The sequence below is a fragment of the Colobus angolensis genome, unplaced genomic scaffold (genome assembly GCF_000951035.1).
Source record: "Colobus angolensis palliatus isolate OR3802 unplaced genomic scaffold, Cang.pa_1.0 Scaffold17, whole genome shotgun sequence".
Classification (NCBI taxonomy): domain Eukaryota; kingdom Metazoa; phylum Chordata; class Mammalia; order Primates; family Cercopithecidae; genus Colobus; species Colobus angolensis.
Window position 1 is genome coordinate 12011376 of NW_012114821.1, and position 19946 is coordinate 12031321.

The following is a 19946-nucleotide window of genomic DNA, read 5'->3' on the forward strand; positions in this document are numbered from 1 at the left end:
GAATCCAAATGGTGTCTTCCTCAGGCCTTCTCCAAGGTGATGTGGACTCTGATTTTAGAATACCATCACTTGGAAAATTGTGATCCACTGTTCAAATTCTTGCCTCCCCTCTCAGTTCTTTTCTCTTCACTCCACTCTCCTTCCTCTGTCCTCTGACTTGTTCAATGCTAATGGTCTTCCAGAAGGTTAGGCTTCCCACACAAGCCCAGCCTCCCACCAGGCATCCTCCTCGGGGTTTCAAGCTGCAAGTCTGGGCTGCTCTTAGCGTTCTGTCCTGAGGACCTCTTCTAACGGACAGGCAAGGGCCTCCCCTGGCAAAATGCCCTTCTAATTCCATGGACTAGGAGTTCCATTTGTTACTGAAGAAGTGGGCCGCCTTCCCTGCGCTTTTGAACTTGACATTCCTTATCTTGACACTCCGCACTTTTGAACTTGACACTCTTATATCTTTAGCAGATAAAAAGCCAAAGATGTTCACTCAATAAATCGCCACAATGAGGGAGCCTACGGGAGAATGGGTATGTGTAAGCTGGCTAAAAGAAAACAGGCACACAGAGTGCTTGATCTGGGAGGGTCTTTAGACAACGTGATGGCTCCCAGAGATGCACATTTTGTTGTTGTTGTTGTTGTTCATGATCATGTCCCCAGGGTCTTGAATGGTGCCTGGGCATAGTAGGTCCTTAATATAGTTAGGGAATGAATGAGTTCAGCTCCACCACGCTATATGGATGGAGAAACTGCATCTTGGGGCTGTACTATGCTATGCACCTGTAGAAAATGTCTTTGCCTTTCAGTCCTTTCCCAGTGGCGACGCACAGGACCCAGCTCAAAAGAGCAGCTAAATTCTGTTACTTGTGGAATGACATAATAAATCAGTTTAAGGGCCTAGGGAGGCATGTGGGATGCAGAGAGGAAAGCCATGGCCCCTGCCTTAGGGACAGCATGGGTTGGCATAGAAAAGAGGTCGACAATTCAGCAGGAAGTGTGTGTGCGCACGCGCGTATGTGTCTGTGGCGGGGCAGGGAGGGTCACCTGAGCTTGCCCTGGGTCTGGTCCTGGGCTCAGTGGCAAATTCAACGCTGGGCAGGTAGCCTGAGGACAATGACGGTGCCAGCTGTGAGTCAGGCTTCCCTTATTCATAATATCATGTTCCTCCATGCAGTGCTTCTCAACCTGGCTGCACGTCAGGAGCCGCCTGGGTAGCTTTGTAAAAACCCCAAATGTCCGGTTGGTTTGCACCCCCTGAGATTCTGATTAAATCTTTCTGGAGTCCATCTCTCTTTTTATTATCTATTTATTTATTTATTAATTTTGGCGGCTCCTCTGGGGCTTCTCATGTGCAGTAGGGGTTGAGAATTGCTGGTTTCTTTGGCCAGATGAGAACATGCAGGCAATAGTTACAAATAGAGCAGCAGAGCAGGACAGTGCTAAGGTTGGAAAGGGTGTGTCCTTAAAGTTCAGGAAATCAGTATAGGAAGGGGTGAGAACCCTCCCATCTGGGTTTGCGGGGCAGGAGAGAGGAGCCCAGTGGGCAAGGTACAGTGAGTGTGCTTAGAACTGGGAAGATGAGGGTAAGGGGAGGCGCTGGGTGCTGGACGGCGGTGGGCAAGATGGACGGGATTAAACCGGAGCGAGGATTTAAGCGAGAGCTTTCGCGACAAGGAAGGGTGAGAATCGGAGGGAACCTATCCGGCGAAAGCGAAGGCGGCTGCTGGGCAGGCAGCTGAATCCGGCTGGGGAGCCGAGCGGGTGAGACCCGGAGGAAGTGAAGGGAGTCGCTCAGGGCGCGGCGCTACTAGACTCTTAGAAGAAACTCTGAGGCAGAGCTGGGGGGCCTCCGCCCACACGGAGACACAAGGAAGTCCACATGCACACGCACGAGCGCGCACATGAACACGCACAAGCACACAAACGGCTCCTCCGGGCAGGGCATACGCGCCCGCTGCACAGGCCGAGGACCCGGACTCGGAGGGGACTGCAGAGCCGACCCACAACCCGAGCCCCGATGCCCCTCCCGGCCGCGCCCCTACGAAGGCTTGCGCAACAGGCGGCGGCTCCAGTGGGCGCCCGCCGCGCGCTGCCTCAGCCCAGCCCTACGCTCCCGGGAGGAGGGAGCGGGGAAGGGGTGTGTCCCGGCTGCGTGCGGGGACCGCGAGGGTCTGGGAGGGGCGAGGCGCGGGGGCGGGGCCGCGGTGCCTATAAAGTCGCCCTCCGCCGGGACGTAAACAAACCTCGTCTGGCTCACCGCTCGCGCTCAAGCTCCCGAGCTCAGCCTCCGCCCTCGGCTTCCGCGGGGCGCTGCGCCGCCAGCCTCAGCACCGTCCTTTCTTTTCTCCCTCGCGTTAGGTAAGCCCGCGCCTTCTTCTCCCCGGCGCGACGCGGAGCAGAAAGGGGCCGCCCGTGCGGTGCCGCTGGAGCGCCGGGACCGCCCTTTGTAGCCCCTCGGAGCCCGGGAGTAAGCGCCCCAGAGCTGCAAGTGCGCGGCCACCCCTGGGCGCGGGCGCGAGGAGGCTTTGGGTGCAGACACCGCTGAAGTTGGGGGTGTTCAGTTACGGAAAGGGAGGAAAAAAAGACAGATTCCCATTCATCTCCCCGCTAGCTGTGGATATGGGGTTTTGGAGGTCCGGAAGGGGGTGATGAGACGGCCCGAAAACGCCAGGATAGCGTTTCCTGGCCTCCTCTCCGAATCCCAGCTGGCGCCGCTGGCAGGGGTGCGCGCTGGACGTGGGTGCAGAAGGGACTAGGGGAGTGTGTGTGTGGGTGTGGGTGTGTGTGTTTGGGAACCGAGAGATTGAGCGCGAGTGTGTAGATGGGGATGGTAGAGGTGAGCGGCGCTGGCGAGGAGGCTGGAGAAGGGGGCGTGGGTGTGTCTGGCTCGCAGACTGGGTCGGGAACGGGCGTGGATCCCAGAGGCTGGTGGCGCTTCAGTCCCGTAGCACACACAGGGCGGTGTGCGTGTGAGTGTGAGTGTAAACGTGTGTTGGGGGAGGGTCCAGGGTGTGTCACAATGCAACACGCGAGCGGGAGCAAGTGTCTGCGAGCGCCGCTGGGCAGGGTGCGCCCCCGGAGGAACCCGCGGTTGGAGCAGCGGCGGCGTGGGAGAAAGTGATCTGGGCGAGAGGGGTCTCGCGGACGTTTGGCGGCCCCTGAGCTGGCTGGAGCTATGAGTGGCGTCATTTTCGCCTCCGCCCACCCTCCCCGCTTTCCTCCCCTCCCCTGTCTCCGGTGCTGGCCGCTCCTGCTCTCCAGGGAGGAGAACAGCTGGAATTACTCCGACGTTCCTGGGGGATCCGCCGCGGTCTCTGATTCAGCCTCGGGAGGAGATTTGGGCTGGGCGTGGGGAATGCGGCTGGTTCTGGGGGAAACGCGCTGTCACGCCTCTGTCAAATTAGTAGCTGGAGCTGGAATTTAGTGGGTCGGTTCCTTACTCCCACCCCTCCCCCATACCTCCCCGCCTGTTGTCCCTGCTGTCCCTGGGGGTCTGAACAGCACGCCTTTGTGGCTTGGAAGTGGGAGATGCCTGGCAGCGGGTGGGGGAGGCAGGGCCCTTGGTTATCTTATGCCCACCCAAGAACAACCCTTCCTCACGGACGCTGGGGCACTTCAGTTTGCTTGGTTTCTTTAAGCTACTGGGAAATATCTAAAATTCAGAGGTCAGCCAGTGGCCAGGCAGGAGGGCGGTAGACATCCTTATAATAGCCATCAGCTGCACGGGACCTTCTCCTAAGCTGCATCAAATGAACATATCTAAATACAAACCCCCCTGTTCTTGCTGCAGAAATGCAGTTTCAAGGTGAATTTTTCAGTGTAGACTCTTCCTGTTTAGAAATTCTGGCGTCCTTATTGAGTTTCACAAATGTGATTGAAATAAGCAAGGTGCAGAGGGGGCAAACCCCAGCGCCTGTCTTGGAAGGGCTGCTTTTTGGTGGGGAAGACACACAGCTGGAGACACAGACCGGTTCTGTGTGGTGTGTGTGGCGGCAGAGCCAGCCCCAGGCTGGGGTGGCACAAAGTGGGGGATGGAGGAAGGTGTCAGGGAGAGAGAGGGTTTCGGTGTGGATGGAAAACGGGGTGTTCCCCTGACCTGTGACTTCTTAGCTTTGCGGGACCGTGTCTCCCACGAGAATGTAAGCTGTATATGGGCAAGGAGAAGGATTTGCCTGCCTTGCCCTGTAACCTGGCCCCTGGCCCAGTGCCTGGCAGGTGGGAGGAGTTGAAATATGCACATGGGCTGAAGTAGATGGCTCTGGGTCTTCTGCCCCATTCTCTGTGAACCAGCAGGTTGAGTTTTGGGCAAGGTAATAGACTGTGCATGGGTGGAGGTGTTGGGTTTGGCTTTTGAGGGACCCTGGAGTGTCTGTTTGAGTCTCTTCTCCTGAAGAAGTTGTTTTGGAGCAACAAGGTTTGATCATTTGCAATGGAATAAAAAAACTCACACAGGACCTAGTCCAACTTCTTCCCATTTTACAGATGGAAAATGAGGCACAGGGCTGGGGAGGGATGTGCCCAGGCCGAGCTGAGCTGGAGCTCAGCTTTGTGGGAGGCTCCTGGGTGGGACTGAAGGCAGTGGAAAGGGTTCCTGACGGGATTTTGCCTGCCTGCGATGGAGGGGCAAAAGGAAATTGCATCTTCACTGAGTTTCTGGCGAGCAAACTTTTGAGGCCAAAGGGGCAGAGTGGGATGATTTTTTTAAAAGTGTAAATCAGGTATTTTTGAGAGATTAGCAAAGCCAGCCTGAAGAGCAGAGGCTTAGAGGCTGCAGCCCCCTGAGTTGGCCTTTGACTGAATGGGGGCTGCCCCCCCATGACAGAAGACAGATTTTACTGAGCTGAGGGCTCCCCCCCCAGGGTACATTGAAACCCGCTGGCCTGAACTTGCCTTCACATGGCCCTGAAAGAAAGATGGCATTGTGTTTTTCTGATGGCCCAAAGCTGCAGTTCTTCCTTGGGACCCAGCCCCAGAGAATCCCATTCCAGACGTGACTCAAAGGCCCTGTCCTGAGAGAAAGCATGATGACTCAGCATCTAAGACTCAAGCAGAGTTCAGGTTTGACTCAGCCTGGAAGGAAGGCCAGGGAGGGACACGGCATCTCTCTCCCTCCAGAACAGCCACTGTCTCCCTTCATCCGCCTTCATCCTCACAAGAACGCTGCCTAGACCGTATTGCTCCATTGAGTGGATGAGGCAACCGAGGCCAGGAGAGTTTCAGGATTTGCCTGTAGCCATATGGCTCAGGTGGGAGAGCCAGACTTTGAACCGGGCAGTTGGACTTCAGAGCCTTTGTTTTTTTTCCATGGCAACATGTTGGGGCGCCTGAAGAAATCGGGATCAAATGAAAGGGCAATCAGGAGCTCCATGCCTCAGTTTACTTTTCTGTAAAATGAGAGTAACAGACATGGTGTCATCAGGATGTGTAACTATTAATCTGTATAAACTGAGAACAGCACCCAGCATGTGGAAAACAGTGTGTAGGTGTTTGTTGTCAGGAACACCCACAGAAGACATTCTCAAGGCATCTTCTTGGCAAGCAGAGTCTGGGGCCCTTTGTCCTAAACCTACCCAAGGCTGTGAAAGTGCCTGCAAATGCTTGACCTAGGTTTTGCTTTTTGCTAAGCTTATGTAGGTTGCATAATAGTGTCATGAGAACCTCTTCTGAAATGCACATTTCCATGCCCAGTCTCCTGTGATTCTCTCTCCATCAGGGGATACCCTATTGTTTCAAAGCTCCCTTGGCTGGGTTGGGAGTGGGGTATCCTGCAGGCAGCCAGAGTTGAGTACTTCTGCTCTGGAATGACAGGGGAGAGAAGAAAGGAAGTTGTGGCCATGCATGTCACTGTACCTTCAGGGCACACCCTGTGTCTGCAGTGCCTGGGAATTAGTGCTCAGTAAATGGCTCTTCTTTGCTACAGTGCCTTGGAGGTTCAATGCATCACATCATCTAACTGAGGTAGAAGACATTCTTTCCACCTCTCAGGTCAGAAAATTGAGGCTCAGGCTGGTGACTCTTGTGTCCAGAGTCCAGTGAGTGGGGTTCTGGCCAAGGTGAGCCTCCTGAGCCTTTTCCACACTCCAACATTGCCCTTGGAGGCTGACCACACCCTCTGGGCCCATGTTTTGAGAATAAGTTTGGTTTCCTGGATCTACCCCAGGCTGCTGTTCCTGCCTCTCTTGATGGCTGTGTGGTGGAAGGCCTGCGTGTCCACTTGGCTTTTTATCTTTCAACTTGGAGACAGAGGCAGGCTAGATAGCGGTCTTGGCTGAGAACTTGGCCCAGGCAGGTGCGCAGAGGGGCTGGGGACACTGAGGCCCCACAGGAAGGCGGTTGCAGAAGTAGAGGGCCATGAGTAGGTGCCAACGTGGAGCCGAGTTCTCGGGGTGGGGGCCGTGTGAAAAGAAACCTGGGCCCCCTCGGGTGGGGTGTCAGCCCCAGCACTACAGAATGGGAATGGATTACACAATCGGGGCCATAACAGGTCTCTTTTTGGCCCAGATCTTTGACTTTCCTACCTAACATTGTTTACAGACCTGCCTACCCCTTGCCTGCCTGGGCTCCATCTCTGACCTTTTGAGTTCAGCGGGTGTTCCTGAACTGAGATGGTAGAAAGTGAGGCTCCTTAACAGTCTGGAGGCCTTGAGTGCCCTCCCCAGCAGTTTAATCTTTCCTTTCTTTCAATCTGCAGGGGGGCCTCTCTGCAGCTATACATTTTAACTATGGATAGAGTTCTGTTTAAAGAGAGGTGGGTGGGGGCCCAGGTCTCCATCCTGTTCCTCCTGTCTTCACCCTCAGCCCCACTCCCATGGAACCTAACAAGGTTCTGAGTAACCCTCTTCAAATGTGGATGTGAGAGGGCCATTTTAGAGGTGGGTCTGTGGCCTCTCTCAGCTGGGAATGCTTACCACCTCTCCCTCCTTCTTTTTAATTGTGGGACTCTCCTCCTTTCTCCAGAAAGCCTCCTTGGCTGTCCCCTACTGGAGGGGACGCTGGATTGGGTCCTTCCTGGGACCTGCTCATGTTCCCCATGAAACCTGAGAGCCTGTCCTTAGTAGGTATTGTGTTAGTGGTGGTGGCAAGGACACCTCCTTTGATCAAGGAAGTAACTTGGACCACCTTGCGTAGACAAGATCGGAGGACCATTCCGGAGGGTGGAAACTGCAAGACCATTCGGGAGAAGGATCCTGTTAGCGTGGCGAGCATCCCATCTCGGGACAAAGGGTTCTGTATGAGGGATCCATTTCCTCGTCCTCTGCTAACACTGGCTCCGTTTGTGTGATGTCCACAAATTATCTCAGACCATCCAGCGCAGCTCATGCCTGTCTCGCAGATTTCACAGAATAATCCTCTAAGGAGACCATTGTCCTCCTTTGGACTTCCAGTTATTCACCTCATCCCCTCAGACGGTCATCTTCCCTCTGCCAAACGAATTACTCGAACTGCCAAAACTCCACTGAGAATCTCCAGGAAGATCTCGGTTGTATTGCAGAAAAGAGGTGGGCCCTGATGAGATTCCTGACACCTCCCTCTTCCTGCTGTTGTGTTTGGGACACTCTCGCTGATCTCCCTGGTGCTGCGCTCAAGCTGAACACACAGAAGTTCAGTGTCGGCTCCAGCCCTCTAGACCCACACCCAGGGAGTGAATGCAGCTTTGGCTTGTTTGAGAGGAAGGCAGTGGGGTTCACCTTCTTAGTGATCCCGTATTCATTCCTTGAATATCAAACATCACTGATGCCTCCTGGGTTTCAGGGTCCACTGCAAAGCACAGGGGCCCTCGACGAGTTCCTAGTGTGGTTTTGTTCTCTGTGTGACATTTGCACTGTTTCCTTGATTTTCATTGCTCTGATACGTTTCCCTAACCTCTCAACTAGGGAACTTTCTTGAAGGCCCGGTGAATCCACCCATGTTGTTTGCTGAGTTGATTAGATAAGAAAGACAGTGCTTGAAGACTGCCAACTTCCTCACCCTCCCCAGGGCCTTGAGTTTCAAAAGGTCCAGAAAACACCAAGAGAGCCCATGAACTGCTTTGTAGCTTGACTTCAAAATCTGTTTTGACAGAGAAATGACAAAGGAATGTATTCACAGTAAGGCAGGGCTATCCAGGGTCTGTCTAAGGTGGTTTTCCTTGAGGTTCAGGCAGAAATGGTGCTGTTTTCGGCTATTTTCTGGGGAGGCTGCTATAGCAAACAGTCATAGCACACATTGATTTTTTTCCCTGCTTTTAAAATCTGTTCTTTAAAGAGCCCAATGTGCTGGAGAGAACACTGGCTTTCACGTGGCCTTGAAACCAGGCATGCTATGGAGGGTGGAATCTGGGCCAGTTGCTGTTGGAGACAATCAATGCTACACTTGTCAACAATTCCCGCCTGTCCTCCCTTTATCTGCTTCACTGAAGGCCTCCAGGGGACTGTTGTCTGCCCTCCCCCGAGGGAAGCGAGCGCCACACCTGCACCCACAGCAAACCAGTGAGTTTTTCACCTTTCCCTCAGCAGGGAGAAATCCAGACATGTGGCCTTTGAAAGTCAAGTGGGCGTTTGTGTTTGTTTTTGAGCCTCCGGTTACCCGTCTGGGAACTGGGTATAATACCCAACCTCTCCTGGGGGAACCGTCTTGAGGAGCAAGTGAAACAGTGTGCTGAGTGAACGCTTTTCCAGAGCATGGAGTTGGCCGTCTTAGGAAGGTGCTATGGGGGAGCAGAAAACAGAACCTTCTGCGTGTGGTGAAGGCTCATGGTGGCTCAGTGGCGGCTGCAGAGTGCAGGAGAGGCATGCGACTGTCCCAGCCGACCTCCACACGCTGAAAGCCTCACGGTCACATGCAGCCCACCTTACAACGTACATCTGGACCATGGGTGGTGATAAGGACTATGGATATATTTAGGACAATGTTGAGGACATTTCAGCGTTCCCTTTAAGGGTGCTTTAACCTGTACCAGCTTGATGCTTGCTGGCTTGGGGCACAGATCTTAACCTCTTGGTGCCTCAGTTTCCTCATCTGTTAAATGGTGACATGCTGGCACATCCCTCCTAGGGTTTCTGTGAAGCTTAAAGGAAGTACAGGGTTTAGAACCCAATTAGTGCTGCAGATACTGTTCCTGGTGCTGTTTTTGTGGTGTGTCTGGGTAGGGTTATATTGTTGCCTTCCTGTGGCTGCTCTTCGTGGTGGGTGGAACCTGGAACTTCTAGAACAGATCATGGATGTTTCTCTGCTGGATACCCCTTCTGCCCCACCCTGTGGGAGTTCTGGGGGCCCAGGAGAGTTTGCTCAAGAGGGTGTGCAGATGGGTGGCAGAGCTGGAGCAAGGCTCTAGTCTTAACAGACAGGAGTCTGAGGCTGGCAGAAGTGGGGACCTTGGTCTAAGGTTCAGGGCTAATCTGGCCGGAGCTGAGCCCAGCAGGGCCTTAGCGAGACCCCGTGGCCCTTTTGTCTTTGTGAAGCACCTTCCTGCCTGGGTTTCCGTTTGCCTATAAGTTTGTTGTGGACAGAGTGATCTCCGTAGACGTACACTGTGCCTACTTTACAGATGGAGAAACCAAGGCCCAGAGAGGAAGTGATTTGCTCAGAGTCGTGGAGTAGGAAGGTGGCAGGGTCCCCATGCCCTGATTCCTAGGCCAGCATTCCTGCTGCCCCACTCAGGTTTTTGGGAATCACAGGCTCTGTGTGTCCCCTCAGTCCCCCAGGGGCTATTGAACAGTTCTCAAGTGGCTTCAGATTACCCAAGACGCCTGTGCCCACTGCCCCCCCAGGCCCCAGGGTCACGGGTCATCTTCTTTTGTTCCTCAGGCAGATCCTAGCCTTGACTTTGCCTGGAACCTGTGATCCAGCTCTCCACGGACTCTCCTGGGTCTGCTGGACCGGAAAGATATTCGTGTAGCCCCTCTTGGACCCTCGTTACTCATTGACAGACAGTGCAGGTGGAGAGGAGGGCCCTAGTGGTGGTGCACTGGGCCTGATAATCAGAAACCTTGGTGGCAATTTGCTGAACATTTTCCATGTGTCCCTCTCCTCACTGGGACTCTAGGACTGAAACCCAGGCCGCGTCCTCACAGATGTCCTAGCATCTCCAAGGCAACCCTGAAAGGGAAGTATGCTGATGAATTAAGCAGCTATTTGCCAGGTTCTCCCCGCCATTCTTGAATTTAAGCCACACTGCTGATCCTTGGGAGCAGGAGTTAACATACCCACGGACAGACAAGCAAACTGAGGCAAAGAGGTTAGATAGCCAGGCATGGTGGCATATGCCTGTAATCTCAGCTACTCAGGAGGCCGAAGTAGGAGGATCACTTGAACCCAGGAGTTCGAGACCAGTCTGGGCAATGTAGCAAGACCCTGTCTCTCTAAAAAACAAAAAGAAGAATGCATTTTTAAAAAGAGATTCGATAAATTATGCAGGATCACAGAGCTAATAAATGGTAACACTAGCATCTGACCTGCAAGCCTTCCCCCAGCTCCTGGCTACCTTTCACTTCTCTGGCCTTCTCGGAATTCCTCCCAGGCAGGTGGATGGGAAAGGAAGAAGTGGAGATACAAGTCAGGCTGGCAGCTGGTGCTGTGACCTGGAGCCCTGTTTTTGGCACTAAGCCGGGTTTTAGCTGAAGGAGACCGGCTGGAGGGGTTTCCTCTGTGCTGCTTAGGGAGCAAAGATGGGCTTGGAGATGGAGACATGGTTTGTCAGTCCCAAGCCACTCCAAAGGCAGGGCAGGTGGGCTAGGAGTCAGCCCTGGGTCCCCCGCTGTGCTGCATGTGGCCCTACCCTGCCACCCCGCCTGCTAGAGGACTACTTGGATGCTTTCTAGTGGGCCCCAATGCTCTGTGATGAGGACTTTGCACGAGGCAGAGGGAAGGGGTAGGGACTGGAGGTCCAGCAAGGACCTCAAGCCCAGCAGGCTCCACCTGCCACACCTGCTAAGCCATGAGGGCCTCAGGTGCCTGGCGGGAGGGAGCAGAAGTGGAGGCACCAGCCTGAGCCCCCAAACCGGGTCACGTATCACCTGCCATTTCCTGCTGGTAGAAGGAGATCACAGACACCAGAAGTCAGCGTCTTCTGCCAGAACTGGGTCCTTCCATGATTCTCAGGTGGTGACTTTGAATCCCAGAACAAGTGTTTTGGGGAGAGCAGAGTGAAGGAAGACTGTGAACATCGGATCTGGCTCTGCGCCAGCCCCTGTGCTGCAGCCAGCGGGGTGAGCTCAGGACAGCGGCAGCTGCTTGGGCCCAGTCGCCTCCTCTGTGAGTGAAGGTGGTGGGGTGTGCGTGTGTGCGTGTGAGTGCGTGTGAGTGCGTGTGACATTCAAATGTCTGAATGTGAGAGCCCATGGAAGTGAGAGTGTCTCAGTGTGTGAGAATGAGTGTGTTTGTGAGAAAGTATGTATGTGTGAGTATAAGTGTGTGAGTGTGAGAATGAGTGTGAGAAGGAAAGTTTGCAAGTGTGCCAGGGTGAGAGGATGTGTGAGTGCATTTGAGAGTGTGTGTGTCTGCATGTACTAGATGAAATAAGAATGTATCCAACTGACATTTTCTGGATACTGTTACCTACTAGGAATTACTAAAATCAGCTGTTCCAAAGGAGGGTGGATGTCGCACCAGGGGACATTTAGCAACGTTTGCAGATTCTTTTGCTGGTCACAGCTTGGGGTGTATGCTGTGGGCATGTGGTGGACAGAGGCCAGGGATGCTGCTGAGCCGCTTCCCATGCTCAGAGCAGCCCCTAAGGCAGAGGCTGCTTGCGGGGCCCAAATGTCAGCGGTGCTGAGCTGAGGATCTCTGTCCAGGAGGCACAGATACTGTCCTGGATGCTGTCCAGACGGCATCGTCTCTGCCCTCCAGGGGGACAGACAGGACAGTGGACACAGCCCAGACACAGCCTGATGAGTGAGCCCGAGGGAGCGCCTGTCCCCTCAGGACTGGGAGCTCCGTGGGGGCAGGAGCTGGGTCTGTTAGCTCATGAACCCCATGTGGGTCCCATAGCCGGTCTCATCACCAGAGCTGGTGTAATGTTTGTTCTGAGCTCCGTGTTGGGCACGTAGAACCTAGTGCAGGAAGAAACCTCTGAATAAATCCTGAGTTTTCCAACCTGCTTCCCAGAACTCACATGTTGTTTGAGGGCCAGCCTGGTGGCATGGGGACTGGGGGGCAAATTGTAGAGAGCCAAGTCCCAGGGTGGAGTGGGGTTCAGGCCCCTCTTCCTGGCTTCAGCCGAAGCACCTTGGCTTTTTAAATATTTAAATATTTATTTTTTAACATTTTTAAATGTTGAACTTCCTTACATGATTTCCTTTGGACAAAAGCTCCTGCAAATAAAGTTTGAAAAGTTTTTTGGTTGAGGCTTCAGGGACAAGGTAAGGGTTGCTTGACGGGCCCAGCCTGGGAGAACTGAGGTGAGGGAGCCGCTCTCCTGCCCTGCAGGCTGGCCGCATGGTGGACCGCCAGCAGCTGGCTGGGTCACCCCGCAGAAGGCACCTTCTGCAGTCCTTGGTTCATGCGGCCTTGGTATTACAGGGCGCGGCCAACATGCAGGCTGCCTTCAGGTCTGCAGCCCCCACAGTCCCCCCAGAATAGTGCAAAGCTTTATCCAGTCTCCCTGCAGACTTCAGAGTCTAGGACACTTCCTAAATGGTTCAAAATCAATGGAATCATTTGGGGGACAATAAATAATGTCACCAGACATTGCCAAATGTCCCCTGGGAGATAAAATCCCCCCTAGTTTAGATATGTCCTGTGATCATCCTCAGCAGTTTTATCTCTAGACCTCCCAAAGGCCTTTAGCACTGAGGGGGCTGGGTCAGAGAAGGCCCCACCAGCTCAAAAAAGCAGATGCTCAAGAACTTGATATTTCTAGGAGACACAGCGATTTTTCAACCCATTGCCTCTTGTGGTCTGGGAAGCTAAGCTGTAGGAAGGAAAAAGGTGCCGGGTAGGGTGAAGAGGTTTTACCAGATAGAGGAAACAGGGAAGGTGGACATTTCTCTCTTTTGTGTTCTGGAGAAGGAGAGAGCTGGCGGAGGCTGACACCATATCCTAGTGTGATCATGGTTTCTGGAAGCCAAAGAGAACTGACAAAACTGGGCTGAACCACAGCATTTGTTGAGTCCTTTTAAATGTAGAATTTGTTTTCCAGACATTGCACTCTTGGGGTTTAGCGACAATTTAAAAGTGAGTTTTACTGAAAGCATGGCTGTTGAGCTACATTGCTCATTTATTCAGAGAGGGAGTTGCAGCCTGACTGTGCCTAGGAGAGTCTCTCATGCTGGGAGCTAGAGGTAGAGAAAAGAACAAGCTACCTGCCTGATGAAGCTCACAGATAGGACTGCTTGAACCCACCTGGGGGGACAGTGAGAGCCCCCTGACTTCACCCTGGCGTGCTTTGCTGAGCAGGGTATGCTAAGAAGCTCCTGTGAAATGAGAAGTCCTTTCAGTCTCAGAATGAGGGATGGCGTTGGCAGGGCCCTGGGTTTCTGGAAGGCTCCCTAGGCTGTGTAGGCGAGGTGTCCCACAGGCCAGGGTCTTGGGACCACGAACCTGCTGAATTAGCAAGGCTGACAGACCCGGGCCTTTCATGCCTCCTGCCTCCAAGCTGGCAGCTGCCCAGGAATGCTCACAAATATAAAACCGACTTTGTTTTCAGAATGTTCTGGAGCATAGACTCCAAAGTCTGTATAAAGGCATTCTTGTGGGGCTGGTTATCTTCTGGGAAAATCATGCTGGGGCCCCAGACCAGAGCACCCCAGTGGAGAGCGGGATCCTCCCACGGAATGCCATGTGTTGGCACAAGGGATGGATCCGGGGTGGATTCAGGGTGGCCCGCACTTGCCGGCTGACTTCTAAGAGGTGTTTCACCAGGTTCTTAAGAGTTCCTGGGTCTTCAGAGGAGCCCTAGGCAGGAATTTCAGAGACTTGCATTCTCTCTACCATTGCATCCAAGGGGCCTTGGGCAGTGCGGGGCCCAGGTTCCCACTCTGAAGCTGGCAGTGTGAGGGCTTTGGTCAGGCTGGTTCTCATGGCCTTTTCCATTCAGAAAGTCTGAATCTGTGAACTGGGTGGGTGGCCTGGGCTCTTCCCTCTTGTCACTTACTCCTTCACCCCCAGTCCTCTGATGCTGTCTGTAATACTTGACCTTATTCTTCATTTTTTATGCTTCACCTCAGGGATTGGTGGGCATTTAATTTTTCTAACTTGACCACTGATCTATGGGAATACATGCTTATACTTCTGGTTTCTAGATTCAGCTCTTGCAAGTATGATGAATAGATATCACCACCTGCCCAAGCCATGCACCCCAAGGAGTCAATGGCAGCATTCCGAGTGTTCCTGGGCTCTGCTTCTGTCTGGTTTTGCAGCCCACAGTTCTTTCTGCACCTGCCCTGTGTTACAGCACAGGTAACTGTGCTTATCTGGCCCATTCCTTGTTTTGGTCCAGGAAGTGCTTTTTGCCTTGGAGGTCCTTTTTCTTACGAAATTGTACTATGTGTTCAAGTGCCTGCCAGACTCCTTGGATTACGGTTTTCCTCTGCCCTCTTCCCTTTTAGCAGGTAGCTGAGAGTCCTGCACCATGGGATGTGTATGTGTGTGTGCGCACGCACGCGTGTGCCTGTGTGTCTGTGCGTCTGCATCACCAGCCTTCTGTTAGGGCTAACTGTGAGGCTGAAGCTTGTACTATGCCTGTACATGGTAAGCACCGTATGAGCTTGTGTTCTTGTTTCATCGTCACTCTGGGGCTGCCTGACTTTGGGATCAGCAATGCAGGTCCCTGTCTAGAATGCAGTGAGCTGCGTCCTGGGTATCGTGGATGGGCCTGAACTCGGTATGGGGACCTGTTTGTGAGCCTGATCCATCCATTTCTTTGGGAGGGTAGTGTCTGTGAGCCTCAGTATCCTCTCCCAGGAAATCCACTGCCCTAGGCCCAGTGGAAAGACTGAGTTGGGTCCATGGGCCGTGTGTACAAGGGGCCCCCTCATCCCCTGCAGTGCATCACAAGGGAGGTGAAGCTGCTGGGCCGAGCGCAGGCCTGGCCTTCTCGCCATTGGTCTTGGATTTGCTTCCTTCAGGAAACCTCTCTGCAGGCAATGTTGACCTTTTGGCCTTTGTCTCTTTGCAGGCAGGTGACAGCAGGGACATGTCTCGGGAGATGCAGGACGTAGACCTCGCTGAGGTGAAGCCTTTGGTGGAGAAAGGGGAGGTGAGTGGAGATCTTCCTGGCTACCCCATCACAGGCACGTGTGCACCTAGACACACACAGGCACACTGGAGCTCACACTCCACTTATGGGCATGCAAACACTGCAGAGATACACATGTATGCAACATACAAGCATGCTGCACACACACGTACACAGCATACACAGACACACATGCATACACACATAACACGTGTATCCACTGCTTCCTTGAAATGCACAGTTGTGAGAGGCTCTGGTTCAAGTCCCCTAGGATTGGGGGCTGGGCCCCTTGCCCACTTCTCTGGGCCTTTCTGCTGTCATTTGTAGTGTGAGGGCATCGAACCAGAGGTTCTCTCAGCTTTCCCGTCTCTAACATTCTGTGGTTATAGAAGATGCAACATGGGGCCCAGTTGCCCATGGGGACTGCCTGCCTCAGCTCTGATTAAAGCTGCATACCCTGGGGCCACACCGTCTGGGCCTAAATCCCAGCTGTGACACTTTGCAGCTTGGTGTCCACTTGCAAACCTCTAAGTCTCTTCGTGTTCTAGTTCTTCATCTGTAAAATGGTGACATTAGGACTTACCTCATGGGGCTAAGCGAAGATGGAGTGACCTAATTCATAGGGAGCAGTTAGAACTTTGCAATAGAGGAGATGGGCAATGCATAGTCGCTTTTTCACTTGCTATTGTTATCTTTTTGGGCAAACCTCTTCTGTCAACAGAGCCCTTCCTGTTGGAAACAGAGGCCCCTGTCCTATAGGCTGGGCTGGCAGGGCCCATCCTGGGCTGATTGTTCTAATGATGAATGAACCTTTACATTTGCACAGTTGACATTGTAGCTTCAAAACATGTTCACATCCCAATTCTCACTGAGCCTCATAACTGCCTCTGATGATATGTCTTTTTAAAAATGTGGAAGCTTTGGTCCAAAAGTGAAGTTAGTCTAAAGCCAACTAAATGCTTTTAAAAATGATAATTGCCATGCACTAACCACATCCTGCATGCCTGTTTCTCCGCCAACTGTATTTCAGCTTTGGTTCATGCAGGTCCCAGGTTCTGTGATTGTACTCATTTTGTGGTGGAGGGAGTTGAGTCTTAGGGAGGTTAATTTGTCTTCTTTGCATAGTTACAAAGTGTGGGACATGGAATCAAACCCAGGCCAGCTGACGTTGGTGAAAAGACTGTTCATTTAATTTCCTTATGACTCTATATGTGACTGATTTGTTTTAGGTTCATAATTTCATAGACTTTTCTTTAAAAATGTGTGAGGCAACTATCTCTTTTCACCTTTTGCTGATTAAAAAAAAAAAAAACACACAAAACACTGGTCCTAGACAGGAAGGGGATTGGCCAAGTTCATTCAGGTAACTGGTACAACTAGAATTCGGAACCAAGCCTGGGGAAGCTACAGAATACTTACTATCATTCCACACTAGGGGTCTGCAAATCTTTTCTGCAAAGGGTCAGATAGTAAATATCTTAGACACTGAAGGCCACATGATCTCTGTTGCAACCAGTCAACTTTGCCATTATAGCAAGAAAGCAGCCATAGACAGTATGTAAGTGAATGTACTTGCTGTGTTCCAGTAAAAATTTAAAACATGGTGAAGCAGATTGTAGTGTGCCAACCCCTACTGTATACTATGCAGGTTCTAAATCCATGTCCTCTTAACTCTGGGTCTGTGACATAGTCTTCTGAAACAATCGAACAAAAACCTGTAGGTAGAACAAATACATATCACCGTATTCTTATTTCTCCCTTTTAAAAAAAACCCTGTGAAAATAGTATCCCACACTTTCCTTTATTCACTGAACATTTCTGGGAGCTCGTTTCAACATCAGTCCACAATCCACGTGCTTTTCTCTTTTTAGGTACATAGTATCCCACCTCATGTATTTGCCCAGCGCCCAGTATGTGAACACCTATGTTTTTCCAGCCTTTTGCTATTACAAACAGCGCTGCAAGAAATTCCCACCCTTGTATCTTTCATGTGTGTCATTCCATACATGTGCAGATACAGCCCTAGAAAAAAGTTCTCAGAAGTGGCATCATTGGGTCCAAGGGTGAATGCATTTAAAACAATATTTTTTATTTATTTCAGGCAGCCTACTGGAATCCTTACAACATTTTATATGTGAAACACATCAGTAAGAGCTTATCCACTCAGGGTTACATGCCAGTGCATCTCTCAGTGAATATTTACCCTTTCTTTCAAGGTTTAGATGGAAATAAATTCCTTTCATTTCCTTAGATTGACTCAGCAAAGTGTTTAGAGTTGGACTGAACTATTGGGAAGTTCTTCCTTGTGTCTGTCCGCAATCTGGATTGCCACTGCACTCTGCTGACGTTTTGAAGTTTGATGCTTGTTGTACAGAATGACTTTCTCCATTCTTTCCCACCAGTACACGCTCACGTGCACATATACACACACGGGGCAATGGTATAGGTGCCAGCCACGTTTGCTCCCACTTGAATTTACCCAGAGTCCCTGATGTTCTTGCCCACAGCCCAGGGGATGTGGAGCTATTTGAATCCCCAGCACGAGGGCCTGTGTTGTCATCTAGTCTTCCAATCCCTGCCATCTAATGGGGGCTCCATTCCATCATCCTGTTCCCCTCATCACTTTTGCATTTTGCTCTGCTGAGCTGTCTTCTTTTCTGGAGGTTTGTGGTGGGTGAGGCTGGGGCTCAGTTTTCACAGTGTTGGGACTCCGTCTCTGTGTCAGGAGGAGGAAAACATGCCAGCAACATCTGTTAGAAATGTTGGCCAGCCAAGACTCCAGTTGGTCCTCCAAGTCACACTTTCACCAGGCCAGAGGGGACATGGGGCTTTTCTCTGTCTTCCTGGGCCTGTCCTGCCATGGACAACTCTGGTAAAAGATAGAATTTGGGCTGAAACTCAGATTTTTTTTTTGAGATGGAGTTTCGCCCTTGTTGCCCAGGCTGGAGTGCAATGGTGTGATCTAGGCTCACTGCAACCTCTGCCTCCTGGGTTCAAGGAATCCTCCTGCCTCATTCTCCCGAGTAGCTGGGATTACAGACATGTGCCACCATGCCTGGCTAATTTTGTATTTTTAGTAGAGACGGGGTTTCTCCATGTTGGTCAAGCTGGTCTTGAACTCCCGACCTCAGGTGATCCACCCGCCTCCGCCTCCCAAAGTGCTGAGATTACAGGTATGAGCCACTGCACCCAGCCTGAAACTCAGAATTTTTAGATTGAGAGAAATGCTTAGAGGTCTCCACTGCCTCTTCTACTCAAAAGAGATTGAAATTTGATCCAGGTCCAGATGACAGCAGCCATAGAAAAAATGTAAGGAGGACCATGATGTGATCAGGTTTGAGTTTTAAAAGTATAGCACACGGGTGGAGCCAGGGAGACCAGTTAACAGTCAGATATCAAATTTCTGTATCTCTCAAGCTTGTCATCAGCTTAGACCTTCAGATTTTTATCTGTCAAGGCTACTGTCAGAAAGGAATCCAGTTAATGTATTAGTCTGCTTTTCTGCTGGACTTCTATTTTGCGATAAAAAGGAAAGTCTGGGTTGGGCGCAGTGGCTCAACCTGTAATCCCAGCACTTTGGGAGGCCGAGGCAGGTGGATCATGAGGTCAGGAGATCGAGACCATCCTGGCTAGCATGGTGAAACCCCGTCTCTACTAAAAATACCACAAAAAAAAAAAAAAAAAAGCTAGGTGAGGTGGCGGGTGCCTGTAGTTCCAGCTACTCAGTAGACTGAGTCAGGAGAATGGCGTGAACACGGGAGGCGGAGCTTGCAGTGAGCCGAGATCGCACCACTGCACTCCAGCCTGGGCGACAGAGCGAGACTCAGTCTCAAAAAGAAAAAAAAAAAAAGAAAAGGAAAGCCTGCCTTTGTGAGGAATTAGGGAGACCCCACAAAGGAGGGAGCATAGTTACAGATTCAGGGCGTAGAAAGGCCCATACGTCCCAACATTATTTCTCTTACAGAGGACACAGATGAAATTGACAATCTTTTTTATCTTTCCACAGACCATCACCAGCCTCCTACAAGAGTTTGATGTCCAGGCAAGTAGAGGATGTGGCTTCCCTTCCCCTTCCTCATCCCATCTTTCTTTTTCCTCTTTCTTTCCATTGGTTTAAGTAGATCATTCCGCAAACGTTGTGGGCAAGGGGAGAGAAGGCAGTGGTCTCAGCTAGGTCCTCACCCTCAGCTGCTGCTCCCAGACAGAAGCTGACTTGAGTGTTGGCCAGAGAAGCGAGAACCAGTCACTTCCCACGAAAGCAGAAGACACCTCCTGTTTCAGCCCCAAATAATTGGCCAGAATGGTGGGACGTGTGTGGGGAAAATGGTGTGACGCTGGGCTGGCTTGGGACCCTGTGAGGGGAGGAAACAGAAGCAAAAGCTTGATGTTCTTGGCTCTGCTTGGGAAACTGAAACCAGCCTTCTCTGTGGTTTACTGGCCCAGAACTGAAGTATCTCCATCCCCACTCAGGATTGCAGGGCGTGCCAGGGGGTGCAGCTCAGCTGTGTCCAAGAACAGGCTCTCAGGAGAACAGACTGGGCTCTCTCAGCTGAGGGCTGGGTCAGAACTTCAGGAACTCTAAGTCCTGGACTCGTTAGCCCCAAGCTCGGGTGGGTCCGGTGCTATACTGGGCTCTGGAGGGTGGGGCAGAAAGCCTGAGCATATGGCGAGCTTGTGGTCTCCATGAAGAAGGACAGGCGCGCTCCCGGACCAGCCAAAGGCGGCTGAGATGTTCTCACCTGAACATCTACCTGTGTGTTGCACAGGTGTCCCCAGTTTGGGACCCATTCTGTGCTCTGCA

General features: G+C 52.0%; 1 protein-coding gene across 4 annotated transcripts in view; it reads left to right on the forward strand.

The window, feature by feature from the left end:
* The first annotated feature begins 1041 nt into the window (after positions 1-1041).
* Positions 1042-19946, forward strand: part of NDRG1 (N-myc downstream regulated 1) — a 61326-nt gene continuing 42421 nt past the window's right edge. For 2 of the 4 annotated variants that reach the window (XM_011938145.1, XM_011938147.1), the window contains exons 1-3: positions 2176-2346; positions 15086-15166; positions 19152-19187. In XM_011938145.1, the coding sequence (XP_011793535.1) occupies positions 15104-15166; positions 19152-19187 (99 nt within the window). In that variant the 5' untranslated portion in view covers positions 2176-2346; positions 15086-15103. Of the gene's footprint in view, positions 1117-2175; positions 2347-15085; positions 15167-19151; positions 19188-19946 lie in introns of those variants that run through there. The other 2 variants (XM_011938144.1, XM_011938146.1) reach the window with 2 other exon arrangements.